Below are 27,692 nucleotides of genomic sequence, written 5' to 3'. Positions count from 1 at the left end.
TTTGCCCCTGTGCTTTCATTTCTTGTCATTAGACTGGGTAGCTTGCCTCTCAGATCTCTGCACAAGCGTTTGAACTGCATGCAAAGTGTGCCGAAATTGCTGGCAGTAATTAGTTTATTTAGGGAGCAATTAATTAAACGCGACTGTTTCCCTCTCTATAGATTAAAAGAGTGCTATAAGCGATACAGTCTTTAAAAGAGAAGATGTGCTATTAAAGGACCAGAGACTAATTATTCTCATCAGTCAACAAGGACAGTGCGAGTACCTACGGGCTAAAACAGTCGTAGAGAAAAATGAAGTTAGCTCTTAGGGATCGCCTTGGGACCGTGGGTGCGAGCGAGGCCAGGGAAACGAGCGCTGCGGGGCGAAAGTCACGGGTCACGACGGACAGAGGCTCTCCAGGGGAACACATTCACCTATCCAACGTCACCGATGGAGGCTAGCAGAGGTGGTGGCCTGCAGGAGGGTCCCTGTGACCTGAGGAGTCCAACAGCTTGTAGAAAACGTGGGTGACAGCTGCCGCGGCTGATGGCAGAGGGTGCCATCAGGCAGGGCTGGCAGGGACCCCTGGGACCCACGAGCATCCTGAGTGCCCAGCGGAGCACAGGCACCGTGCTGCTCCGCAGAGCCTGGGATGCAGTGGCAGAGCTGGGGCAGCTTTTTCTTCCCTGTCACACCAGCTTGGGGACAGGGGACAACCTCCTTTCATGGCTGTGATGGTTCTTTCTATGCCAGTGCCTCTGCAGGTTGCCCACCTGCTAGAGGGGTAGCGCCGACTGGAATTGGCAGGTTTTGTCCCAAATTCTGCTCTTACCATATGCTGCTTTTTTGGGCACTGGGATGTGACTGCCACCCGGACACTATGGAAGCCTTGTGAATCCCTGCTGCCAGCGTCACGCCTGCCCCATGTGTCCCGGCACCTTCGCAGAGAGCCGTGGCCCAGGAATTCTGAAGTTCTGAGGGTGTGCAGGAGCGGGCAGGGGTCTGGGGATGCCCCCTCACCGGGGGTGGCTGTTCCTAAGACCCCACAGCAAAAGCCACCGCTCAGCTCCTGATGAGCCCCACGGAGGCAAAGCCATGGCACATGTGAGGGGTCCCAGGACCCTTGGGGGGCTTATCGGGGTCCTCGGGGGGCTAAGCAGGGCATGCTGTGGGCTTTGCCTTGGGTGAGTCGGTTCTGGGGGGAGTGACTGGCTCTGTGAGATGGTGCCCCAGCTCTGTGGGGGGGTGACCGGCTCTGGAAGGGGGGTGACCCGGCTCTGGAAGGGGGTGACCATCTCCATGGGGGGGGATGACTTGGGTCTGTGAGGGGGTGATCGGGCTCTGTGGGGGGCTGACCCGGCTCTGTAAGGGGGTGACCGGCCCCGGGTGGGGGGGTGGGGGGGAACTCGGATCAGTGAGAGGGTGACCATCTCCATGGGGGGCTGACCCAGCTCCGTGGGGGCGTGATTTGGGTCTGTGAGGGGGTGACCAGCTCTGTGGGGGAGTGACTCTATTCTGGGGGGGCTGACCCGGCTCTGTAAGGGGGTGACCGGCTCCGTGGGGGGGTGATTCGGGTCTGTGAGGGGGTGACCGTCTCTGGGGTGTGTGTGTGTGACTCGGGTCTGTAACGGGGTGATCGGCTCCCGGGGGGGGGGGAGTGGGTGACCGGTTTCGGGGGGGGAGTGGGGGTGTGTGACTCGGCTGTGGGGGAGGTGACCCAGCTCGTAGAGGCCACCCCCCGTCCCCCCGGGGGGGGCTCCGAGGCCCGTCCCGCTGCGCAGCGAGGCCGGCAGGCGGGTGGTGGGGCCCGGCGGCAGCGGCCCGGTGCGGGGCTGGGGTCGGGGCCGGGTGCGGGGCCGGTGCGGGGCCGGGGGGGCCGCTCGCTCCGCGCTGCCGTCAGGGGCGGCCCCGGCGGGGGCGCGGGGCGGGGAGGGCGCGCGCTCCCCCGCAGCGCCGCGGTGCCGGGCCCGGCCATGTGCCGCGCGGCGCTCAGCTGCGGGCTCGCCTGCTCCGCGCCGCCAGCCGGCCTCCGCCGACCCAGCGCTTAATTGTGTTATTCGGTTGGTTCTTTTTTCCCCCAAATTATTTTTCTTTAATCGGTTTCAGGTGGCTTTTTTTTTTTTTTTGCCTTTTTTTTTTTTTTTTTTTTTTTTTCTGGCGTTGATGCTCTGCGAGCCGGAGCCGGCGGGAGACGCGGTCCTCACCTGAGAGATCCGGCACAATTCCCCCGTTGGAAGGTAAGCGGGGAGGGGGCGGCGAAGCTCTCCCGGCCTCGCCTGGGTTCCTTCTCCCCGTCCCCCCCCAAGCGAGGGTCTCCGGCGCTGTTTTCCCCCTGTTTGCATCCCCCCCCGCCCGCCTCCCGGCGCGTTGTAACCTGCCTGCGGGCAGCGGAGGGGAGGGGGGGGCTGCCGCGGGGGACCCGCAGCTGAGCCCCGCGCCCCGGGGGTGCCTGCGGGGAGGGGAGCGGGCAGGGGTGCCCGGCGGGGGGAGCTGGGGCTGGGAAGGGGTTCGGAGCCGGGGGGCAGAGCGGACAGGGCACGGAACCGCACAGCAGCGGCTCCCCGACAGCCTGTCTTGGGGGCGGGTCAACTCCTGCCGCCTTAGACCAGGATGAAAAATAGCGGGGTGCTCCAGGCTTGGTTTATCCCTGGTCCTACGGCATCTTTAGTCCCAAAGCCGTGCCTGCGAAGAGGATCATGAAAGCATCTCTCGGGGATGGGGTCGGAAAGCTGCCCCCATCCCGTGCCTTGCCTGGGTGTGTGGGTCCTGCCCTCTGCCCTGGGGACACCTCGTCCCCCTCGCATGCTGGGGCTGCAGCTGGCCTCGCTTGGTGACCTCTCCGGGCATCTCACCTGGAGCCATGCGTCTGGGACAAGGCTTTGTTCCTCTCTTATGCCCTGGCCCCAAAGGATGCAGGACAACCCCCCTCCCCTCCATCCAGATGGGTTTGCAGAGACCACCCCAGCCCCAGGTGAGGCAGCAAACCAGCCCGCTAGCTCACAGCGGCGAAGCGATGGTGATGAAGGGGACCCAGAGCTGAGTACGAGGAAGATGGTAGCACCATTATCTGGGGGTTGGTTTTGTCCCTGTTTGGTTAATAAAGCAGCCGTCTAGGGCTGTGCTCTCAGAAGCACATGGACCTCGTTCTGTACGTTAAAGATAGTCTGCAGGCTGGGGCGGGGGGGCTGTGGGAGGGCGAGAGAAATCCCCCAAGGGAAGATGTCTTTTCATTTCCCCATATCGACTGGTTTCAGACAGGATTATTTATACTTGACATAACAGATCACCACAGTTGGAAGGTAGTGGGGGTGCGCTCATACTCATTAAGGTAGACAGTTTTCTGACAGAATAAATTAAAGGTAAGAGAAGACTGCACTTTGAGGTTCAACAGATTGTCTTCTAGCCTGAAACGAGTAGTGAAATCAGCATAAAACCTAGGTGGTAAAAGCATGTGCTTCAGTCTGTTGTGATTGCCTGTCATTTTAGGAAACCTGGCAGATATCCCAACGTTAGAGCGCAGATGGTATTCCTGGGTGACCTCGTATGAGCCAAAGTGTCCAGTGTGATGGAGTTTTTAGTCATTGTGTCTTGTCATCCCTGAGTAAGCATCTGAATTATAATGTCGTTAAGGGAAAATAGTTTACATAAATTGTGCATGGACTAAGTGCCTGAACTGTCTGCACACCTGTATTTGGGCTCTTGCTCTGTTGCGATGGTGTGTGAATAACGGAAGGCTGTTTGCAGTCTTTTGTGGCTGGTTTTTGTCTTGTCTGAAAGGAGCAGAAAGGTGCATTACGGCTGTCAGTTGGTGAAAAGAGATCTCAAACACCTTAAAGACCGTGCAGCTGTAATTAGAAGTGTAACCTCCTTCCTCGGTGTGTCAGGATTTCTGTGCTGTGGGTTTCTGACGATGACAGGACCTCTTAAGGAACAGTGCTGGTGCTCAGTAGATATAAAGAACTTCAATAAAATCACCCGCAAAGAAACTGATGTTGATTTATCACCCCTCAGTACATTGGTTCTCCCGTATGAAAGATGCGGGGATGTGAGGGGAAGGGAAGGAAACAGCGTTTATTCTTTTCTGTTTTCTCGTCAGTGAACACAGATTACAAAATACAGCCTGTTCTTAAATACCTGTGCCTACCTGAGCACGAAAGAGTTGCAGAACATTACCTGCACTGTGGTTACTGCCTGTATCTCCGCTGTGTTTTTGTTTTCCAGCAAAGCCTGGTAGATCAGCCTAGCTGTCACATCGCCTCCTGATCCTTTTCCATTACAACTGCAGCAGTCCCCAAACCCTCATGTAGGTGACAGACAGTCAGGCCTGAAGGTTTGGTCTCACGGGCTTTGCAATCTAAGGAGAACATGTTCAGAAGTGGCTAAGTGACAGAGGACCCGCTGTCAGTGGCACGGTGACCCAAGTCTTTGTAAATCGCATGCCTAAAGCTGCAGAGCACCTGCTGACCCTACAGCTGTACCCGAGCACCCACCTTAGGATCCTTTAAAAGTTTTGCTGGATCCCAGATTCAAAGATGTAGAGGTGCTTAATTCCCTCGGGCATTTATGTGCAGCCCCGGAGAGCTTAGCTGCATCCTCGCGGGCTGAAGAAGCCTGTGCCACCGATCTTTGGTGACATCAGGATATGTCCTCAGTGCCCAGCACATGGGTCAGTGGGGGGTTTTGCAGCTGGCCAAGGCATTTACCTAACTCAGCCCTTTTCTTTTGGCTGCGCAGTGCCGAGCTGTATTAGTAGTGCTGGTGTCAGAAATGGGGATAACTTGGTACCTTCTCACTCATCGTGTTCTGGTCCCTGGCTGTCGTGTTGTCATGGATATGGATAAGGACATGGCCAGTGAAGAGGTGCTTGATGCCGGCAGGGCTCCTGCAGCCACAGCTTGCGGTGCAACTTCTAACATTGAAACAGAGCAGGGAGGGGGTGGAGGAGAGGTGGCAGGTGTTGGGGTTGAACTTGCAACTCGTTCCCATTCTAATTTACACTTCTTCCCGTGTCATTGTCTGTTGTCTCCTTCTCACGGTCTAATTTATTACAGTAGGCAGGATTGGTTCACCCTTTGCCTGAGAAAAAAAGCACTGCAGATTGGCAGAGGGATGACAAATAGGTTGGGGGACGGACTCTGACCCTCTTCAGACCTTCCAGCCACATTCACATCACAGCTGAGGCCAACCCCAGCAAGGCTGGGTCCCAAGAACCTGCGAGCCCCAGGAGAACAGCCCTGGGCAGAGGTCAGCTGGAAAGGCTGGGGAACAAAATTAAAGGTCATAATAACATTTTGAAACATCTTGGGACTCATTTCTTCCTGGAAAGCTTAATAACAGCCATGACCCGTTAATTGCAGTTCAGGGCACCAGAGGGAGGATCTGGCTCCTGTGGACTGTGTGGTTCCCAAGGTGCCTGTGTCAGAGCCAGCGCGGAGCAGGGACAGGAGCAGAGCTGATTCAGACCAACATCACAATGCTGATGATTTCGCCCCATCCTACGTGGCCAAGAGTAGAGATTTCTCACTGGAGTTGGGGGGGCAACAACGTAAGCGGCAGCCTGGGACACTGCTGTGGGCTGGCATCTCCCTGGGCGTGCGCTGGTGCTCCTCTTGGCAGGGCATGGCGTGGAGGCAAGAGATGAGTCAGGGGCTGGGGGGGTTCTGCTTACCCTCTCGCTGCAGACAGAGCTTTATCTTGCTCGTTGAAACAAGCACCTGTAATGGGTCAGAGCTGGTGGTCGGCTTCATTCAGAATAGTGGCACCAGGTGGGCTGGGACGTCTTCCCCAAGTTTGCCTGGCCAGGAGGGCAGCTCAGCCCCTCCTCGCTGCCTCCAGTGCTTCTCTCCCCATCTCTTCCCTCCAGGACAAATGCCACCCGCAGTGACACACCGCCCAGCGCGGCAGTTTGTGAGCTTGCCGAGCTTTGCTTGACAGCAACACGAATTTTCTCCGCAGCTGGAAGGCGCGTGCTGCTTGTACCTGCCCATGAGCTACAGAGGGATGCAGCTCCTGCGGGGGGCTGAGCTGAAGGTGCACACAGCTCTGTGCCCTGGGAAACATCCCTCTGCTCTGCAGCTTTTATCAAAGAGATGGAAACTTGTCACATTCTCTCTGCAACAATATCTGACATTATCCAAGCAATTTGCCTTTGGTGTGTTTCCAAAAATAGTTAGGCCTACGGTAGGCACGGGTGACATCTGGATGCATTACTGTTGAGTTCAGAAACATTCAGTAAACAAGACAGCATCTATTGTTTAAAGGTTACTTCAAAAGACTCCTGGCGAGTTATCTGGCCGTGCAATGGGGAAAAGCCTTAATGGCACTGTGATAATTGCCTTTTTCTGAAGGACATTTTAAAGGAAAGTTACTAGAAAACCAAAAGCAAGTCTCAGCCCATCCTCGCCAGGCCAGGGACCTGATCCAACCTGGAAACGAGGAATTTTTCTCTTTACTTCAGTGTTGGTTGGATTGAGCCTGGGAAGTGTGTGCCTGGCTATGGGGAAAGCAGGCTGGGGGCACAGATGGGGGGGGGCGGGGGGAGACCACCAGCAGTTCAACAGTAAAAAAAGCTCTTGGATCAGCAGAACAGAGCAGCAGGATTCACATCAGCGGGGAGAGTGAGAGAAAGACCTCCCCGAGGCTCTGAAAAGGAAATAAATGTCATTAGCGGTGGATAAAGTAACCGCCTCTGAGCACCTGAGGCGAGGGCAGGAGGCTCTGCAGGGAAAGGGGGGCTGGCAAGGTCTGCTAGCTCTTGGGGGGCTCAGTGGGATGCTGTAGGAGCCACTCTGCAGCCCACATCTTTATTTGTCATTTATATTTATACCTGTTCAGATAATAACCTCCTTATAAAAAAAAGAAAAAGAAAAAGAAAAAGAAAAAAGTGAATTTTTGGTAGAAGCCAAGTGCCAGCTGTCATCCCCTTCCCTCGCCCAGGTGACAAGGATGCTGCTACCCGTGGTGGAAGGACAGAGATGTGGCTTTGCTGTCACCCACACCAGCCTTACATCTGCTTGTGCTCCTGGCAGAAATCACTCCTGGCTTCTTACCTTGGCCCCAGGGCAAACAGAATTAATTGTCGCCATTGATTTCGTGCCCCTTGGAGAGCTGTGATGGGGAGGAAATCACGTCACTGTCTCCCACATCTTTCTTTCAGTTTTGCCACTGATTTTCTCTGAGAAGGAGGTGGGGGCGAGCGAGATCGGGGGGTGCCCGTGGGGTGCTGGAGCCGGCCGGAGTGCTCTGCCCACAGCGGGACCATCCCATCCCAGGTGCTGGCTCCAGCCCTCCTCTGCCTTGTCTGGTGCTGCCGTGGTGCTTGCCGTGTTCCGAGCTGTTCCGAGCCCACACAGCCCAGCCTGCCGCTCCTGGTCTGCCTTCTCCCTTCTGTTCATCGCTGGTGCTCCAGCCCTGCCATCCCACCTGTCCGCCACTGCCTCTGCTTCCCTGCCCTCTTCTGCCTTCCTTACCAAGATACCGATTACAGAAAACTTAGGGGATGAGATAACCATTGGGAGCTGCCAGCCCGAAAAATTGACTTTGGTGAAAAACCTTGTGGGGATTATTTTATTTTTTTTTCTTTGAATTGCTACTGAACTCCAGCTTAGGCTCTTCCAAGGCTGCACTGGTTGGCCTCTCTTGGGCAGGGGATAAAGGAGATGATCTTCTTGCTAGGCAGGGGGACGAAGTTCTCCACACTGCCAGCTTTAGGTATGGCTTTGAGGCCACGCTATGGCTTTTCTCTAGGTACAAGTTCATCAAAGGGTCTGAGCCGCAGAAGCTCATAAGCTCATTATGGTGGGGGAATTGCAAGCAGTGGGCATGCCACACAGCCGGGATTTCCTTCCCTTCTGCTGGAGGGGACTCTTGGCAAACTGGGAGGAAAAGTCCTCTGTGGTTTCATTTTTTCCTGGGCAGAGCAGACCTTCGTTCCTCAGCTTCCTGAAAAGCTGGGGGGGGGGCGGCGACGGCAAACACACCATAATGTGCAAAAGTGGCTTCTTGTAGCACTGCCTGTTCTGCTCGTACCTGCAGAGCTGGCATCAGTCAAAGCCAGGCTGCCTCTTCACTCACTGGGAGTTTCGGACTTTTTGAGGTTAAAGGGGAAAAAACACCTCAGCATTAATGAAAGGAAGGTGGCTGCCTGCGGAAAGATAAATACCCAGATTGCTGGGTGATGTGGCTGCTTTGAAACCCTCTGGGGACCACTGTAGCCTTGTGACAGATTCAGGAGTCATTGTCTCGGGTCACTTCAACTCAAGTGGATCAAAATGTCTTCAGTTTCAAAGACTCGTAAACTGGCACCGATCACAGCAGAGAGATGTCTTGGACTTTGTTGTAAAAGACGGTCCACGGGCTCCATCGAAGCCGGTGCTTGCTGCGACGGTGCGGGAGTGTGCCGGGAGACAGAGGGAATTCACAGGCAAGTGCCAGACGAGTCCCTGAAGTGGCTGCGTTACAGCGTGTAAATCGCAGCTCTGCTAAAGCATCCGCTCACAGGCACCGTTTCCCGTGAGAAAAATAACTTACCTACAAATAGCTTTGCTCATTTTTATGCCCAATATTCCACCTTTGCTCCTCTGGGCTGTTGGGGTTTTTTTCCCCTAGGAAATAATACAGGATTTTCTGAGGTAGGGACCGGCAGAGACAGTGCAATCCCAGTACAGAGCTCATCTTCTGAAACCCGCATTTGCTTCCCCATTTGAGCAGAGGGTGTTGCTTGGGCTTTGCCGTGCGGTTCGCATCCTGGTTCCCCTTGCTCTCAGTGTGGATTTGTTTGAAGCCCTGTCCTGGATCTTCCTGCCGGAGCTTGGGCAGACCATTAACTCTCTCCTTTATCTGTTGCCTGCCTTTATAGCTAGATCACAGCTTGTGCAGTGCAGGGAGGCTGGCTCTGACGGGTGTCTGCCTGCATTGCCCCTGCAGGCAGTGGTGCTCCTTCTTCCTTCTGGTTTCCCACCCTGGCATCCGCAGAACAACAGTGTGCGCCTTGTCACTCTTTAGTTAACACAATGTATGTGACTTACATAGCAAGACAGGATGCCTTTTGTGGCAATCCAAGCTAAAAACCCACCCCCGTGGAGAAAATATAGTATGAAGGCTGCCAGAAGCTCAGTTTTGAGCAAGTGCTGCGGTGCCCCGGCTGCGGGAGGGTGGCCGAGGAAATGCACAGCCTCACTGTTGAGGATCTTTCCCGGTCTCCTCGGCAAGCCAGTGCAAGCAGGGATTTACAGAGATGCAATTTATAAGGCTCTCATGTGGAAGGAAAAGGAGGTGTCTTGGTGTGATTGGTGTTGCCTGCTGGGGAGCTAAGCCCTGGGAAGATTAGTGCTGGGGAAAAATAGCAGTGCCGTGAGAGTGCGAGTGGAGCTGGGAGGGGAAGGGGAATAAGTGTTGATTGGGGGTTGCTTTTAGGTGAATTTTGTCTCAAACCCCTCCAGGTGCTCTCTCTGATCCAGCTGTCACCAAAGCCATCTTCTTACTGATTGTGCCCGAGCCAAAGCAGGGCAGCTCCGGGCTGCAGCACTGGGTGCTGAGCGGGCTCCAGCTCTGCAAGAAGCTCTCAGGGCATTCTGCACCTCGGGGACATAAACCCCCTGTGCCTAATTCTGGGCTGGAGGTGCCCGCCGTGCAGGGCATCACAGAGCAGAGGAGCGGGGCAGGCTGAGCTGCAACCAGGATTTCACCCCAGGGGCTGCCGCATCTTCACGGCTGCTTCAGCCGGGGTTTGTGAGCAGGATGGTCCCGGCTGCTCTCTGCAGGCCTGGTGGTGTCACCTCTGGCCGGTGCTGGATGTGATCCTGTGGGCAGGCGTACCCCCCTGAGATAAAGACAAGCATAATATGTATGCAATTAATATTAGACAGTTCCAGCTTGCTTTTTCTGATTTGCAACAGTTTAGCATTACTGTCTTCTCAAGAGTTATTTCTGATTCTCATGGTGGCTCGTGGGAGCAGATTCAGCCCACAGAAAGTGGGGTTTTCTTGGTTGCACATATTTTCCCTTGTGTTTCTGGCATCACATCTTTGTTTTTGTTGTATTTTTAAATAAAACAACATAGGTTATAGAAAACACAAGACAGTGATACTGGTTTCTGAGAAACCAAGCACTGACCTTGCTTGCTTTCTGGATATCGCTGTAAATATTCTATTGTTGAATGTTGGGACTAGCAAACAAAAGGGTTGGCCTCTAAAATACTGTCTGACTTGATTGGTAGTAAATATAAAGCATGAATATTGCTGGGCTATGACAGTATTGTTGACTGCAGAGGATTAGAGTTGCTCAGCCTCAGAAATGCGTAACACTGGCACGCTGTTGCTGTTGCCAGTGCTTGGGTTTTGCTCAAAAAGCAAAGATTTACAAAAAGAAATACAGACGAGAACATTTGCAGGAACCTGAAAAGGAAAACTTTGATACGAATGCTAACGTTACAATTTCACCTGAATAGCAAAATGTTGTGCAATTTTGTGATGTCCTAATTAAAACAACCAGAAGCAGAATTGAAGCCTCCTGTGATCACAGCAGAAATTCTCGGGTTCCCACGCTCTGCCCAGTCTCTCTGCTGTCAAGCCCTGGCACAGTGGCAGCCAGGTTGCAGGATGTTTTATGAAAGCAGTGAATGTATTCCTGATTCCCGGAGGAGACCTGTGGTCTGTTTAACCTTTTGAGGGGCTTCTCCTGCAGGCAGAGCTCCATCACGAGTCGGGCGCCTGCGTTTTGGTCTGCGGAGGGGCACTCTGAGGTACAGGGTGATGAAGATGTTCACACTTGCAGGTCTGGGTTTTGTAAGACTTAAACTACAGGTTTCAGTGTGGTTTACCGCTGAGGTGGGCTGTTAACAAAGTCCACATTCATACATCATCTTGCATTAACATGCAGCATCAGCATGGCCAGGGTGATGTCTGGAGAGCTCAGAAAATCAGCGTAGGTTCAGTGAAAGGTTTTGCTACTTCGGTTATGTTCATCACAACTGCAAGGTCAGCTCTGGGGTGGAAAGTGTTACTTAACGACGTAACATACCTACTTCCCAAGGAGCTCAAGCAAACACGTTCAAGCAAAGTGAGGGGAGCAAAGTGAGGGGATGCGGAGGGTGGAGTGGGGCAGCACTGGCCTGTGAGTCTCCTCCTGCTTTCTGGAGGCATTTCTGTGTGCATGTCCCCAGGGGCTTACGTGCTCTGAGCCCCCCCGGGGCTGCGGGGAGCACAGCCCACCCCACAGCAGGGGCTGCTGCGGCTGGTACCCTCACCCATCTCCCTTTGCAAGGCCAAGGAAGGGCTCAGGGCTCGGGGATGATGCAGGGCGCTGCTCTAAGGCTTGGCTTTCAAAGAGAAGATACGTGGCATTTTCTGGTCCTTTCAGGTGCTGCAAGTCAGTCATCATTTAACCAAGGAGGGCGGAAAGTGCAGCCTGCTCGGGAAGGTGCAGCAGGGGAGTGCAGAGCCCGCCGGGTGCAGGCACCGAGCGGTGGGAGCACCCTGCCCCGCCAGCCTCGCCTGCCTCAGTTTCCCGTCCCGTTGGGTGCCGGCGGTAGCATTGCTTTGGCTCCTGGGGGAGGTGAGAAGGTGGCAGAGGGAGCGTGCGGGAGCATGAACCACTGCATCGCTCTCAAGGGCCTTTCTAGCCTCGAGGAGTCATTTCAAAGGCAGGGGCTGCGTCGTCCTAATGCTGACGCTAGGCAAAAAGATCCATCACATGTGCTTTGATTTCTGAAAGATGCTGTCCCTGGGAACAGTCGATATTTCAAACATTTGATCCCAGAAGCTCTGTTAAGCCCACATGGTTTTGAGTAGAGCAATTTATGTGAAGGTTTTTCTCTGTTTCTTTATGCACCTAATGACAGTTTTCAGCTGAGCAGTGTGAATTACTTGATCTTTTCCGCTTTTTTTGCTTATGGTTTTGTTGTTGTGGGTTGGGGTTTTTTTAACTCTGAGTTAAATCTTTCCCTCTCTCAGCTCCCAGGAAAAGCTGTAAATTAATTAAGGTGAGGAAAAAAGGAAAATTTACCGGAACCAGCTCAGAGTAAGTTGCCAAGAATCTGAAAATTACCCTCTCAGACGGTCTGTATTAATTCCCCTGATGCAGCAATGATAAATCCTTATTAAAAAGGATAACATAAGGAGATTTTACTGCCTGTAGGAAAATTCCTGGCCACAAGCAATGAGGAAGCCCATCGCCTTCTTGTCCATGATCAGAGCGGTTTGCAAACATGCGTGTCCTTCCCCATGAGCCATGGTGCCGACACCAGCCCTAAGCGCGTGATGTTACCGTTGTACGAGGCATGGGTGCGACACAAATCAAGCCCCATGTCCCCAGGTCCTGTGGGCAGTGACTCTGCGTTGGCAGCAGCACTAAATCTCTGCACATTCACTGCTTGCCTCAGCTCCCCATCCCTCTGGAAGGCCAGCCCTGGGAGCACCATGCAGACAGCAATTTGAATGAAGCAGATTTTGGCCTCTGACCATATCAAGCAGCGTGAAGGTGCATGTCTTGTTCGCCGTGCTGACCAGAGAGGGGCTGGGAGGGCTCCTTCCCTCCCCACCTGCAGATGCAACTCGTGCCCCATACAAGCAGTGGGTCAGGCAGGACAGGGAGCGCAGTGCTAGCTGCGTGGCAGCCTCACAAGCCAGCCTTAACATTTCTGGGTTATTTCCAAAACCACTGAGCTGTCTCTCCACTTCTTTATTCATGCACCGTGCTGCCTTGCTGGGCTGGAGTGGGAAAAACACTCTGCTTGCTTCTCATTACACGGGTTGAACCTCAGCCTTTGCCACAGCAATGTAAAGCTGTAGCTATGGAAACTCCCTACCCTTTTTTATGATTTTTTTTTTTTTTTTTTTTAAGGCAGCAATGTATATCTCTTTGGAGATCCCAGATGGGGCTGCTGCTGCCTGCGCGGTTGTTCTGGCAGCACCCGGGGAGTGACCTGGTGTCATGCTGGAAGCACAGAGCCAGGTCACACTGCAGGGAGCCTGTGTCACCAGGGCAGAGGAGCAGGGGCTGATGAGGAATAAGCAGGTTGCACGGACAGCCAGAGCCCAGGGCAGCTCAGGAAACAGCCTGTGACAACAGGGTGCTGGGGGGGACAGCGTGGGGCTGATGGAGGTGCCATCAGCCACCCATGCACAGCTAGGGAGGGCAAGGACAGAGGGGTGCTGGCCCCCCTCCTGCACATTACTGTGGCCAAATGGAGGGTGGTCCCTGGAGCTCTCAGGTTGCTGCATTTGATGATCACCAAGGAGATGATGGTCCCTGCTGTCTCCATCCCAGTCTGGGTCCGTGAATCCTGAGGAAACGAGAGTGAGTTGTGCAGCTCACAAAGGCTTTAATCTGCCGAGGATCTTCCCCGTCCCACGAAGCTGTGCTCATACCTCTTGGAAATGCAAAGCTGTTGGATTTACTGCTTACTGGAAATGTACACTGTACGTGTCCTTCCTTCCCCAGCCCCTGATCGATGGCTCATCTGCATCTCAGGACATCTGCAGGGGCCGTCAGGTCGGGTGTGAGGACTCATCCTTCCCAGCCAGCGGTGTAGGGGGTGGAAGGGGAGTGGAGCTGATCCCGGTTCGCTCCTTACCCAGTGCCTGGCCAGGGGCAAGCCCCTTTATTCTGGAAATGGGCTGATATTTGGTAGATTTCAAGCAACGGAGCTTCAAAAGCAGACCCTTAACCACCCCAGGGCTCAGTTTCCCTGTCTGAAAAATGGGTATTGGCGTAGTAATGCTTTCCCTCTCCGGCGATGCCAGAGCCGGAGGGCGCTGGGCTGAACCAGGGCTTTAGCTCAGGTGTTGCCAAAGGCTGGACGTGCAGCTGGGGCTGGCTGCTGGCTGCCGCCCTCCTCGCTGCTGCGCAGGGGTCTGCCTGGCTTTGTGGCTGCCTGAAGCAAAAGCTAAAGGGTGCAAACACAAGCTTTGAAGCATGTAGTGTTTCTAATGGCACGGGGCTGAATCGCAGTAGGGCTGACTCAGTCCATCTCCCCCAGGGCAGTTGCTGGCTGTCTTCCCCTAAGGATGAGGCTCCATGCAGACACCGCTGCACAGCCAGAGCCAACAGATCCCTGGAGCAGGGTCACCATGGGAGCTGCTGCTTCTGTTGCTTTGTGTGGCCATCAGGGTACCAAGACTTTGTTGTCCCCCTGCGACGGTGTCCCTGACCCGTTGAGAGCATCGTCCCCAGGACTGTCATGGATGGGAGCGCTGGACCCATCCCAGCTGCGGTGTTGGGGACAGGAGGCAGCTCCGGCTCCCAGCCGGGGTTGTAATGTGCCGAGAGTTCAGCCAGTGACTGTGTGAGTTCTTTCCCATCTGCATGCCCCAGCAGTCCTGTCTGAGCCATAAAACTCTGCTCTCGAGGCATTTTCCAGGAGATGGGACAGCGGGAAAGCTGGTGTGAGCTGTTGGTGTGAGGCACCAAGTCCCGTGGGCTCCCGGGGCTGTCAGGCTCTTGGAGCAGCAGCGGCTGCTTTTCAACCTCAAAAGCTTTCAAAATCCAGATGAATGGAGCAATTCTGGAAAGAGTTGCTCTTTCAGAAGGACCAGTTCCTTTTTTTCCCACCTTTGATTCATCATTTCAGCAACATTTTCTGACAATTAAGGCTTTTTGATCTTTCTGCCGGTGCTCCAGCAGGCGGTGCCTTGCTGGGGGGCTGCAGGGAGCAATCGTGCAGGACGGTGATGGAGAGAACTGCCCGCTCGGTGAACTGGGCAAGAAAAAGTACTCATCAGGGGTAAGATTTATCATTAGTTCTCAGTAAGCTAACCCAAGCTTTTCAGGTTGGCCAGAAGACATTTCCAACCTGCAAAACTGCCCTCCTAGAAGCCCTCGGGGTGGGCAGGTGGGTGCTCCCCACCCTCTGACTTATTTCCCACTCAGCAGCAATTGCAGTAGCTTATCTCAAGCTGCTAATACCAAAACCTGCTCTCTCTGATGCTAATATCTCAGGCTGACTAAAACCATAATTCAAGAGGCGATTAAATGATGCAGGGTGGAAAGACAACCTGTCTTTCTTTCTTTTTTCTTTCCTTTTTTTTGAAGGAATTTAGGCTGCTTATGTGTGTTTGGCATTATGGCCTGCTTTCCAGCTGATGCATGGAAATAATTCCTGGTCCTGAAGCAGAGTGTGATCGTTTGGACAGTGAAAGGTGGGACTGGGGAGGGCAGAACCCTCCGGTGTGGTTTGACAGCAGCTCTCAAACCCTGTCAGAGACCAACTGGCCACGAGCCCCTGCTGCGACACCTCACCGTGCACCCACTTTGGGACTGGTTTTTGGGTTCACCTCTCCTGGGGTGATGCCAGCATAGGGCTGGTGTGCAGGCATGCACTGCTGGGCAGCGCCGAGTCACTAGCATCCCTATCAATGTCACTAGCATGCCTATGGAAGCCTTTTAGGATGTAGCTGTACAGTTTTACACAGGGTCAGAAGGGCAGAGCAGGGTGAACATACCCTGCATTATTCTAGGTGATGCTGAAGTGTCCACAGACTCCTTCCCTAGTCCCTTTGGGATGGAGATAGCAGCACCCTCAGGTTGGCCCCAGGGGCACTGGAAGGGGACATTTCCAAGGGCAGTGCACGTACCATCCAGGTGATTCAGCATTTTACCCCATCTCTCCCCAATGGCACCGCTGCACTCCGTTTAGCATCTGCAGTCATTTAAATTCATGCCTGGAGTTGTGCTTAGTAAGCCTCAATGCCACTTTGATGAGCTGTGCAAATATTATTTTTCATTAGGCGTGATTTGCTTGTATTAAATGACATTATTGCCTCATTATTGCCGAGCACATATTCCCTCTTGCGCACTGCTGGGGCAGGCATCCCCTAGATCGATGTGCTATGAAGGCAGCCTGCTTAAGTGTGCTGAAAATTCAGACAGCTCACTACGCGCTAATTTCTGTTTTAAAACCTAACAATGGTAATTGGTGGGAGGGGATCCCTAATTCTCCCACGAACTCCTGCTTTTTTTAAGTTTCAGGAAGAACCTAAATTGGGGAGTGGCCTTGCTGTATGATGCATCTCCCCAATAGCCTGGGTCTCCTTTGGTGGGTTTCACTGCCAATGAGCTGCTCTGGCGGTGCCATCGCTAGCGGGGACACCTGGAGGGATGAGGATATGGTGTGTCCTCAGCGTTTGGAGAAAGCTTGTACCACTTACTGGAAAAGCAGTGGCTTTTCTAGGAGCTTTTGGGCTGCCAGGCAGTATTTAACAAAACACTTTGGATTATAAAATTCTGGGGTTTAATGATATATTATATTGTTGTTATATATTGTTATATGGGACGATGATAAGAGCAGGCAGAAGGAGCAGGTCACCGTGGTATTTGACCATCCCTGTTCCCCATCTCAGCCCGACCGTTGGCACTGGGGGAGCATTTCTGGCTGTAAAGGGCTGAGCTGAGAATGGGTAGAGGAGGGGAAAAGTCCCTGGCCTCTCCAGTCCCCTGAAGGAGTTTATCTTGGGTTATAATTGATGCAAATACGGGGGATACATCCCTCTTATCAGCCCGATGCTCATCTTGCATTAGCCTGATGTACCTCCAGGCTTAACCCTCGCTGCTGGGACACTAAAACCAGCATGGGAGAGCACTGCGGGCAGAAAGGGCTCTCTCACACCCCAGCTCTCGTCACCTTTCCATGGCTGTGGCGTTGTCCCCCTGCCCTCGGCCATTCCCAGGCACCCTGTGAGCGCAGCTGCCATCTCAGCCCTGCCCATGCCATGCCATGCAGGAGCCTGGAGGTGGCCGGGATCCTGTTCTGCAGAGCTCAGCACTATTCCAGCAATGTCCTATCTGCTGAATAATTTATCAGACAGTGTGTATAGATTGTCTTTGAAATGTGTTGTTTCTGGTTTGGACATCAGTGGGAGCTGAAGTACCGGGGTCTGTCCCAGCGGGCAGGAGGGCTGGGGGTGCGTTGGCTGGGGGGAGCCACAGGGGTCACAGGCAGAGCTGTGAGTTACCTCTGTAAGAGCATCGGTGGCTTCTTGTCATTGGCTTCAAACCAGGTGGTAGCTCTAAGGCCACCAGAAGGGGACAAGCAATTTCAGGTGGGTGTGAAATGTTTTGCTCCCCGTTCTGGTTTGTTGTTTAAAAGCCCACAGCGGCATTACAGCCTGAGAGTGCTTGCCTGGACCTGGCTGCATCTCCCATGTGGCAGAGCCCTCTGCGATGTGACTCACTGCCAGAAATCCTTCTTATTCCAGGGATTACCAGTAGTGGTTGCAAACTCCCGTTCTCAGGGTAGGGAAAGCACCTCCTGCTTGCAGGAGCTGCTCGGGAAAGGGCTGGTGTCCAGGCAGAGATGGAGGTGAGCGCAGTCCCGGCGGGTGCGGGTAGGAGGATGGGGCGTCTGGGATCCCCAAACCATCTCCAGCACCCAGGCGGACGCTCTGCTATGGATGACTCTGGGAAATTGTGAGCAGCGTTCTCCACACAGGGGGCAGCAGGGGGTGAAGTGCTCTCCGCTGAGAAAATGTTCAAAAGAAACTTGGAGCGTGGAGTGCCTGGAGATACAGGGTGGCCCACATGGGGAAGCACTTGTGTGGAGATGGGGAAGCACTGATTGATGAGACGCAGCTCACCTTGTCCTTGTGTTAAGGAGGGCTCAGATGGTCTTGTTGAAGCGATGGGTCTGCAGGCACTGAGACCCCCGTGCCCCTTCCCCAGCCCACCCGTGGTCAAGCCTGGCTGTTTCAATACCTGCTGTATGCGCAGAGCAGCAGCCCCCAGGCCAGGAAAGCTGCCATCAGGAGGAAGAAGGAGAAAGGAAACGAAAGTGATGCAGCCCGTCTGCTTAAAGTGTTTCTCATATGGAAAGCCACGTTCTCTGCCTGTGTTTCTGGCAGCTGCCCTGTCCGCTGGCTCCGTAAATGCAAAGTCTTCTGCTGGCACGCTGCCCGGCCGTTCCTAGCAGCCCGGCTCTTGTTCATTGACGGGGTAGGATTACAGGAACTGGGGGAAATGCAGAAACAAGGCTGTATTTGCCACCAAACTGGTTTGAGCTCCTAACTTATTTGCTGCTTTCCCACCTCCCAGCCTGGTGGCTGGTGGCCGGGCGGTGGTGTTGCTTCACACCGGTGCTCTCTGGGGTTTGCCCTTGGACACAGCCATGGCACGCACATGGCACTGGGGGGGCAACGGGAGAGCGTAAGCCTGGCTTACCCTGAAACTTTGCAGCATCAAGGGCTCGGGTCCAGTCTGCTCTGCTCTGGTCATTTTATTCTAGTGTGATTTCTTGTTACTCTGGGCTAAGGTCCTTGGTCTCGAATGCTGCTCGAATGCTGTGGGGCAGGAAGCAGCAGCAAGACCCAGCGGCTCAGGGAAGCGGCATGTCGGACAGCCAGCATCACTCGTGTGCTCTCCTGCTTCCCCTCTCTTGCTGAGGGCTTGTCCTTTCTTCTGAAGTGGGGCTCGGTCAGCAGTGTCGGCATCAGGGTTTGTGGTGCGTGGGATGAACTGGGAAACAGCCGCATTGCCCACCCAGGGCAAGACCCACGGAGCTCATGACCCTCCACCACAGAGGGTCAGACTTGTGCTCCCCCTGTACACAGCTCCCCAACTCCCAGTTTCCACGTAGGACTTAAATCTTCCAAACCTGAACGTGTCCCCCCGCATTGAGGTCACTCCCTTGAGTGTTCTCCCCGGAGTGACCCAGCAAGCTGACCCACCACCAGCCATCGCTGTGATGCTTGGAGGAGGGTCATCCTGGGGGGCCATACTGGCATGCAGGGTCGCTCCCCCCCTCGGAGGCCCTTCCCAGGGGTGGGAGGACACCCACGCGCAGCAGGAGCAGCTCGGCCAAGCACACAACACGGCCAGGGATGTGCTAGTGCAGAGCAGAGCCAAGACAAGGCAGGATGGTGTTACTTCAGGACACAGTGCTGGCCTCCTCCGCTCCCTGGGAAGGGTGGGGTGGGTTTTTTTCCCTTTTTCTCTCCTTTTTCCTTCTTGGCCATTTGGAAGTGCAGGGCAGAGCTGATCCCTGCTTGTCTCTGCAAATGACCAGCAGAACAGGCAAGGGCCAGAGGTCCCCTGCAGGACTCCTCGAGCGTGGGGTGTTCCTGGCTGCGTGATTATTGTGGTGGGGTCTAAGCTCCTGCCTGCTCCAGGGCTGGGGTACCAGCCGTGAGCAATCCCATCAGCATTCATATCGTGCTGCCAGTTGTTGTTTCGTATCTAGTGTAACTGTTTTGTTTAAATCTCCAGCCTCTGGCGTCAGGTGAATAAGAGCAATTCCCAACTCCCTTGTTAAACAGAGGGCTGTGCTGCTTCTGGCTGCAGGGCAAGCAGATGCCAGGGGTGATGGGGGATGCAGGCAGCACTACAGTGGGACACGCCGTGGGCTGCAGCTCTTTGCAAGTAAGATACAGTCCTCTTATGCTGGCACAGTTCCAGTGGGACCAGCACTCACTTTTTTTTGTTTTCAGCTAGGACAAAAATGCTTTGAGGTTGGCTGTGTTGCCGTGGGGTTGGGAATAGGGATGGTATGGCATGGCATGGCGTGGCATGGCCTGGATGGAAGCCCCATTCATTTAAAGGTCAGGCCTGAAGACTGTTCTTAACACCTGCAAATCCTAGAAGCTGGCTTAACTGGGCATTTGAGGGTCTCTTAAAGAAACCCTGGAGTCATCTCCTTAACAGTCCCCAGGTCTCCTTCTCCCACAGCCTCAGCAGGCAGGGTCAGGGCAGTCCACTTGACCGATCATGGCTGCAGTGCTCCAGCACCTGGACCTGGAGCTCAGCGGTTTGGAGCGGTGGTTAGCCGGGTGTTAGCTGGAGCCTTTGGACGAGCTGAGCTCAGCCTCCCGCCCCGGCTGCTCTGAAGCCTTCCTCCCACGCAGGCGTCCCGAGAGGCACTGGCTGCACAGCCGGTCTCTGCAGAGCCAGCCCAGGAGCAAGATGCAGCTGTGAGCAGCCTCCCCCTGCACCAGGCACCCTCAGCAGTCCAGGGGCCATGTTCAGGATGCTGGGGGGGGGTGACGTAGGATGATTTCTTATTGGCTTCCCCTTCTCCTCTCTGCATTGTCAAGTGCAATTCTGTGCTGTCCTATGCTCTGTTGCCCCCCTCCAACCGCCTGGGTTGGGCTGCAGCGCATTGGAAAGGTCCAGCAGTCCCTGGTGGCAGTGCCCAGGTGAAGCGAGGAGCGGAGGCTGATGCAGACGTGGCTCCTAGTGAACAGCACAACCTCAAGGCCCACATCCTCAGCCATGGCAGGGACATGCAGGGGGTGTCAGTGAGGAAAGAATCTCCTGTCTGGGACTGGAGCTGATGGGAGCTCTGCTTGTGTCTTCTCTAGGCTGCAAGGAATAGAAAAAGCCATTTTCTCACACCCTGTGATTTCCCAGCTGCTGCAGGGCTGCAAGGGTGCCTGCAAGGATGCTGCTGCTATAGTTGCAGCAATAGATGACTTGGTAAAAGCAGGGAAGTGGAACAGGATTGTGTCTAAAACCAAGCAGCACATCCAGGAGCAACCTGTAGCCACCATGCAGTGAAGTGTCTTTGGTTTGTTGCAGCAGGGTACTGGGGAAGGGGATAGCATTGCACCCAGGCTCCTATGTGCCCGCAGCAGCGTGGCAGCTCCCAGTAGTGCCGAGAGGCACCGTCCCCTGTCACCCTGCAGTACTGGGGACTGCTTTCCTACAGCAAAGGGCTCCTGGGCTGGGGGCAAACAGCCTGTGTAGAGCTAGCATCCCCCTGCCGCCCCTTCCCGGCTGTCTGGCAGTGATGGAGGATGTGCTGGGGGCTGGATTTGGATGGGACAGAGGGGCTGGGGGGGGGGTCAGGCATCCTCGGTAGCTGGAGGGCTCCTAACATTACCGAGGGGCGAGGAAGGAGCCAAGCGACTGTCTGTTGGGACCACATCTCTCAGTGCCTGCGTTCCTAATACCAGGGCTCCTGCATACTTTCTCCAAGACCACAGCGGAGCTGCAAAGCACTTCCTTTTACCAGGATATTTATTACTAAATATATGAATCTGGGAGCCTGTGGAGCGTGAAATTAGGAACAAATGTAAAAAGGAGGTCTAGACAGGAATTGTTCTGCTTATGGGCCTCCACAAGCTCTGCTTTCCTCCCCCTTTGCACACTGGAGAGTTTAATGCTTCCAGGTACGCAGCTTTAATCAGACAAGTATGTTAGGGGAGGAAAAAAGAGCAAAATGCAAATGGCCTTGCTTTGCATGGAGCAGTAGCTGCAATGCCATGTCTGGCTGACCACAGCTGGACAGAAACTGAAAATTGGCTCTGTGTGACCCTTGCTTGTCCCCCCGGCATAGGTGACCATTTAGTTAATGGGCGAGGAAGCTGGGGAGCCTGCCCTGCCGGAGCCCTGCCTGCCATCTCGGGCTGGCAAGGAGCTTGCTAAGATGCTGATCTCTGGTGGGTGCAGCACCCATCCCTGAGAGGCTGCAGGGCTGAGTCCTACCACCCCAGTACCAGGTCCAGCGCCTGCCCTGTGCACCCCTGCCCTGGCTTTGGGGTTTTTTTCCATGGGGATTGCAAATGGGAGCAGCAAAGGACCCACAGACGGGCATTTCCAGCCAGCTCTACCGGACCATTGCATGTGCCCGCAGCACCCGGTGCAGCCCAGGGTTTGCAGCCTGTGCCTCCATCCCTCTTTAAACAGGTATCAAAGTTGCTAAATCATTAATCCATTTTCTGCAAACCCTTCCCCTGACTGTGTTCCTCCCCCCCTGAGCCTCCTCAGAGCATTTTGCCCGAGGAATGAAGGCAGGATTTGGCCCGGCACTTGCCCCATGGCTGCGTGGTGCTAGAAGGCGTTCAGACATCATTATAAATTACCTTCCCTCCTACAGCGCTGCTCAGCAGCAACATAAAATGTGATACTGCTTTATCCATTCAGCACTTACCCAACTTTAGCAGGACATTAAGCGCCTGAAAATATGCCACAGATTTATTTTCTTTGGAAGCAGGTTAAATCCCTGACAGATACAGTTGCTTTTCCTCGGGTGCTGAAGTAATTTGGGGCTGGGGTGGCTGGTTTTTTGTTTTAACCTGATAGCATGAGCTGGAGGCCAGCTTTGTTAAAGCGCTTGTGGAGTAGGTGGTCAGGGTGCGATTTCTTTCTTAATTTATGTTGCTTCTCCTGTTCCCAGACTGATGCTTGTGACACTAAAGGGCTGCTGGAGCCTTAGCTGCAAAGTGATGCTGGTGTTAGTGCCACTGTCTATGTAGCTGCTAGCAGGTGTGTGCAGGCAGGTATGCGTCTCCCCAGCATCCTTCCTGTGGCAAAAAGAGCTTGGTCTTACTCTGCGTGGGATGGAGGGGAATTCAAGCCCCACCCCCCAAGCTCTCGGGGCAGGGATGCTCAGAGCAAGACCCATGCTGGCGTTGCGGGGTTCGTGCGCTGCGCACGGTGCACAGCATCTGCTTTCTGGGTGAGCCCAGCAGTGCAAGAAGCAGGGACCTTACACCACTATCAGCTCTGTGTCAGCACCCCCATTCCTCTAAGAGGCACTCCAGGCAGAGAAGGGTGCTGGTGGTACCCCAAAGCATGAGCATGGGGCCAGGCTGAGCCGTGGCACCCTGTGATGTCCAATGCACAGGGTCCCGGCTCCAGTGTTTGCTGTGGTGAGAATGAAGAGCTTGCGAGGCTGTCAGAAGCATTATCCTGGGGTGCCTCCACAGCCCCCTCAACACTGTGGCTTGGCCATGGCAAAGGCGAGGAGGTTGGTGGCTCCTGCAGCAGCTGGACGCATCCCATACCTCAGCTCGCTGCTCAGGGATAGGAGAGCGCCTGTCCCTGCAGTCATTAAAGGCTCGCTTAGCAGCTCCAGTTATTCCAAATTAAAATACCACATTGTTTTCATGGGGAAAATGGATTATAGGCTCAGAGAAAAATGTGTACAACTCAGAAATCCTTACAGCAAAGCTCTTTCTCCCATCACTGAAGTTCTCTGCCACCGGGCAGGAGCTGTGAGGGTGCACTGGGTGCTGGGCAGAAGGTTTTATTTCCCTTGGGTTCCCCCTCCTGCATGAAGAAGAGCCTGGTGTGACCCCAGAGCTGCTACTCACTCATTCTCTCACCCACTGCATGAAGGTTTTTTAACACCACCACCACCACCACACACACCCCAGCACCCTGCAAGGTGGCATTTAAGGGGTACAGGGTCTCCCTGATGGCTTTCACAGGTGCCCAGTGCCAGGATCTCCTGCCCATCACCTCCCACAGAGCCCTCCTGCTTCCTAGCCCCTTGCAAACAGGGCTGAGCTGGGATTTGAGGGTCTGCAGCCCAGTACATCGCCCAGCACCAGCCTCACCCTGATCCCCCATCATCACCCGTGTGCTCACTTTTGCAGGCTGTTAATGGAGAAGAGGGCGGATGACAGCCGGGACCGTGGTCATCACAGGTGGAATATTAGCAACTGTCATTTTACTTTGTATCATCGCTGTCCTCTGCTACTGTAGGCTCCAGGTAAGGCTGGCGGGGATGCGGCCCCCAAAGATGCTGCAATGGGGAGGGGAGACAGCAGGCATCCCCGTGTCCTCTGCCTGCCTGTCCCCAGGGCTGGCATGCACGGAGCATCCCCTTGGGATGCCAGCTGAGCCCGCCGGCCCCACGGGGCCATCCCATTTCAGTACTACTGCTGCAAGAAGGATGAGTCCGAGGAGGATGAGGAGGAGCCCGACTTCGCCGTGCACTCCCACATCCCGCCGCTCCACTGCAACCGCAACGTAGTGCTGACCAACGGCCCGTCCCTCTACACCTCATCCCCCTTTGGCAAGAAGCCCACGCCGAGCCGGCCAAGCTGCCCCGGCTGCACGCCGTATGAGCCCCCCACCTTCTTCCTGCAGGAGCCCCCCGAGGAGCTGCACAATGGGGGCGACCGGGTGAGCTACAAGACAGTGAGCCAGGAAGATCTCGATCTGCCGGTGAGCGTGGCCAACCTGCAGGCGCTCAACCCCAACCGGCTCTCAGCCATGCGGGAAGCCTTCTCCCGCAGCCGCAGCATAAGCACCGATGTGTGAGGCGCTGGCTGCCCACCCAGCCCCTGGAGCATCACAGCGCACCTCGCCACTGCTGCTGGGGCTTGTAACAGTGGGGAGAACTTTTTGAAATTCATGGAAGAGGGTGGGTGTTTTTTTTTTGGGGGGGGGGAAGAATGTATTTCTCTGTTCCGTAGGCAGAGATGTGCTAAATGGCAATATAAAGGGGTAACAAAAAAACAAACCCGGAAGGGAAGCATGGGGGAGGGTGGTTGCAGCTGGGATGCAAAGTTTTCTAGCGCTGCGTTGCATTTTTTGTTTGTTTTATAAAGAGGATTTTGATATTGTGCATCCTTTTAATACAAACGCCCCTCCTCAGCATTCGGCTGTAGTGCCGAGTGATGACAAGCAAGCGGTGGAGCACACGGTTGACTGCAAAATGGCTCATGCTGCAAGTCAGCCGGCACCTGCTGCCGTGTTGTGGGGGCATGCTGCAGCCCACTGCTCCTGGCCCTAGTGTGCATACACCCCCACGCCCCCGTAGCAAAGCAGGGCTGCTATTGCCCACGCTGCTGCCACCCCCTCCTGCACCTCTCTGCACTGCAGCTCTGTATGTGCGTGCACAGCCCTGCCCTATCCCCAGGCTATCTTGCTCCTCAAGTTGGTCATTTATTCCTGGGTGACAGGTGCAGTTCCCTCAGGGTTAGGATGGCCAGTGGGTGCACAGCCTGTCCCTGCCCCTGGAGCGCCCTCACAGCCCCCCAGTGGAGCAGGGCTGGGGGGAGTTGCAAACCGATTGCATTACCTGGCTATGGAAATGACACACAGGGCAGTTACAGATGGAGAGGTACACCTGTAGCTGCCCCCTCTGAATAATCAGCACCCCTGCTCCAAATAATGCCATTTGCACCTTCTGATTGAGGGCTGGGTGAGCAAGAGTGTCATCGTGTATGTGCCCAACCCTTGCATGCACATTTCTACATTGCATCTCTGTTGGTTTTTTTTAGAAAAAAAGAAAAAAAAAGCCATGACACTTTCTCTCCATGCAGGAATGTGTCAAAACACTTTAGATTTAGGCAAAGCCATCTCTTTTGCATTTTTCATCCAGCTGTTTCCCACAGCTGGGCAGCCTGGCGGGGGCTGCAGCACCGGCTCTGCCCCAGCTCCGTGGGCCACGCTGGCTCCAGGCAGAGCAGCCGGCGAGGAGCTGGCAGCCGAGAGCATCCCTCTGCGCTACAAACCAGTGCTTTGGGAGGAAGACATGCACATTGCATCGGTGCCTGCATGGGGACTCTCATGCTCTGGTTTCTCCTGGCTGTCTCAGTTCTTCCCCTCCACCCTTGCAATACTCACGGTTTGTCTGACAAAACACCCTCTTTCTCCCGGAGCGAGCGTGCGTTATTCAGATTAAAAGCATGGCACTGGACTTGGGGATGGCTGCTGGAGGACGGACTGGCTGCAAAGAGACTCTCGTGGCCTCAGGGCTGTGCTCTGGGTCAGCTTTCCTTTTTAAAGATATGATGGGAAGAAAAAAGCCGTGGCTTCAGCCCCAGCGGCTCCCAAATACTGTATGCAGCCCAGCTGGGTATTTTACTTTTAACCACGAGGGCTTTTAATTCCACAGGAAATCTTTTGAAGTACAAGTCAGTCTTTGCAAATGAGTAACTTAAACTTTCTTGGGGGGGGGGTGGGGGGGGTGGTGTCTATTTGGGGCAGGGTGGGGGCTGGGTTTAGTTTCGTACATGTTTAATATTCTGGGCTTGGTCCCTGCGGTGCCATGTCCCGGGAGCGCGATGCCTCTGCTCCAGGGGGACAGCAGCCGCTGGGGCCATGCTCCTGTGTACAGTTCTCACCAGGGTTTGTTTCCACGCATCGAGCCCTCCTCTTTGCATTTCTCGTGACCGTACTTCTTTCGCCAGCCTTCCCTTTTCTTCCTTTTATCTTTTCTCCTTCCCCTGTAGCTTGGAAACTAAGCTAATGGTTGGCTTTCACTAACTTTCACCTGGTGATCTGTTGTACAGGACTTTGGGAATCATGGAGGGGGGGTTGGGGGGAACCCCAAAAAAGGGGGGGGGGGAAAGGGGAAAATAATAAAGAAATAAAGTACTTTGACATGGGGTTTGAGGCTGGCCTTTTTGTCCCTGCATCTTCAAACATGGGGTGCTACTTGCAAAGCTTGCACAGAAGTGCAAGAGTCCCCTTGCTGCTGAGGGGAGCGATGCAGCAGGAATTGGGATGCACACACTAGCGCAGGGGATGCTAAAAAGCATTTGGCCCAGGCTCCCTGAGTCCTGCCCACAGAACCATGGTGCAATCACCTCCCGTGGGAGCACAGAAAGGCCCTTTTCTTGCTGGCAAGTATCAAGCTGCTTTGCTTGTGAGCTCCTGAGAAGCTTCCGAGTTGCAGTTCGAGCCACACACGTAACCCCAAAGGGCTCCTGACCCAGAGCAACAGTCCCAAAAGCCCCAGCTCCCCCGCTGCCTGCATCACCTTCCTCTCTGCAGCACCAGTCCCCTGGCTCAGCTGCTCTGCTCTCCACTGGCACTGGTAAGTTCACAGCCCCAGCTCCAGTGTTCCCAGCACACAGGGCAAATACCCACTACAAACTGGAGAATAAAACAAGATACCACCATAAATATGACAACTTTATTAAAATATACATATGAGTACAAATTAATGATTATATGGATAAAGTTCACTGTCTGTAAACAAATATATTAAAAAAGAGCACGTCTTTTTTGTGATATAAAGTGCAGTTATGTTTCCGTATTATATACAATATGTCAGCATTATGGGGTGGGGTGTAAGGACTATGGAACTAACATTTGATTATAAGATAAAATTCTCTGAAAAAGTATACACCTACATATTACAAAAAAAGGGCTTGGGCTCGAGTTCATTTAGCAAACGAAAAATCAGCTTCCCACCACGTTGAATGCAGCTAACGAGAGAGTGAAGGTCTCGGGGATAAATTAGGAGAGAGGCACTAAGCCCGTTCGCGAAGGGAAACTTGCACTTCACAGAGTTCACACCTTTCCCCTCCTCAACCCCAAACTCACACAGAGGAAAGAAACCAAAGGACAAGACCTTGTGAAACGTTGTCTGCAGTTCGGGGGAATCAAATATACACGACTTTATGTACAGCTCTGATAACGGGGGCTACCAATGTACAGCGGTAACGGCTTGGCAAGCGAGCCGTGCTGGCGCCGTTCCTCCACGGGAGAGGGACAAGGATAGTAGTTCTGCATCGGTGGGGAAAAAAAAAAAAAACAAACCACAACAAAAACAACAACACAAAACCAAACCAAAACAACCCAAAGGCATCCTTAACATCAGTCTGTGGGATGCATAGCGCTTACTAAATGGTATACGGAGCCCTTGCTAAGGGAGGCGCAGCCCAGGGGTGCCGGCGCGTGCCACGGGTGCTGGGTACTGTCAGGCACTAGGAGTGGGGCGCGCGGCAGGAGCGGCAGCAGGCTTTGCTGTAGTACCAGTGGCTGCACAGGTTGACTTTGATGGCCAAAGCACAGTTGGTTCCTGCCTGGTCCTGGCAGCTGTCGTCTGGGGGAGAGAAGGCAAAAGGCACCGAGATATGGCAAAGAAAAAGAAAACGAACCAGTGCAAGCTCACGAGCTCATTTCCCCCCCCATATACAGCCTGCCTTGAACACCATGGGCAGTGCAACAAATCACCCTGGCTGCAACTGCCACCTCCCTGGTATCTGGCAGAGCATCCCCTGGGAAACACCATGGAGCTTCTCCATAAATACCATTGT

At 54.3% G+C, this 27,692-nt stretch overlaps 2 protein-coding genes across 10 annotated transcripts in view; one reads left to right on the top strand and one right to left on the bottom strand.

Moving 5' to 3' along the window:
• The first annotated feature begins 1,775 nt into the window (after window positions 1-1,775).
• On the top strand, window positions 1,776-27,216 carry FAM163B (family with sequence similarity 163 member B). 3 transcript variants are annotated; one of them, XM_080403060.1, is made up of 4 exons: window positions 1,776-3,583; window positions 5,846-22,187; window positions 23,289-23,404; window positions 23,569-27,216. In XM_080403060.1, exons 3-4 carry the CDS (start codon window positions 23,312-23,314, stop codon window positions 23,956-23,958), a joined length of 483 nt encoding a protein of 160 aa, XP_080259186.1. In that variant the 5' UTR covers window positions 1,776-3,583; window positions 5,846-22,187; window positions 23,289-23,311; the 3' UTR covers window positions 23,959-27,216. The 3 variants fall into 3 exon arrangements, with proteins under 3 accessions (XP_080259186.1, XP_080259185.1, XP_080259187.1); XM_080403059.1 differs by having other exon boundaries at window positions 1,776-2,219; window positions 22,085-23,404; XM_080403061.1 differs by lacking the exon at window positions 5,846-22,187 and having other exon boundaries at window positions 1,777-2,219.
• The window catches only part of ADAMTSL2 (ADAMTS like 2), a 28,504-nt gene continuing 27,353 nt past the window's right edge, over window positions 26,542-27,692 (bottom strand). For all 7 annotated transcript variants that reach the window (XM_080402977.1, XM_080402976.1, XM_080402980.1 and 4 more), the window contains one exon: window positions 26,542-27,478. In XM_080402977.1, coding sequence (XP_080259103.1) covers window positions 27,360-27,478 — 119 coding nt within the window. In that variant the 3' untranslated portion in view covers window positions 26,542-27,359. The remainder of the gene's footprint in view (window positions 27,479-27,692) is intronic.

Source organism: Falco punctatus, assembly GCF_963210335.1.
Source record: "Falco punctatus genome assembly, chromosome: 9".
NCBI lineage: Eukaryota > Metazoa > Chordata > Aves > Falconiformes > Falconidae > Falco > Falco punctatus.
This window is presented reverse-complemented; position numbering and strand designations above follow the sequence as displayed.

Coding starts and splice junctions, on each gene's coding strand:
- FAM163B (XM_080403059.1), top strand. CDS start 23,312: ATGACAGCCGGGACCGTGGTCATCACAGGTGGAATATTAGCAACTGTC. Junction 23,405..23,568: donor TCTGCTACTGTAGGCTCCAG/GTAAGGCTGGCG, acceptor ATCCCATTTCAG/TACTACTGCTGCAAGAAGGA.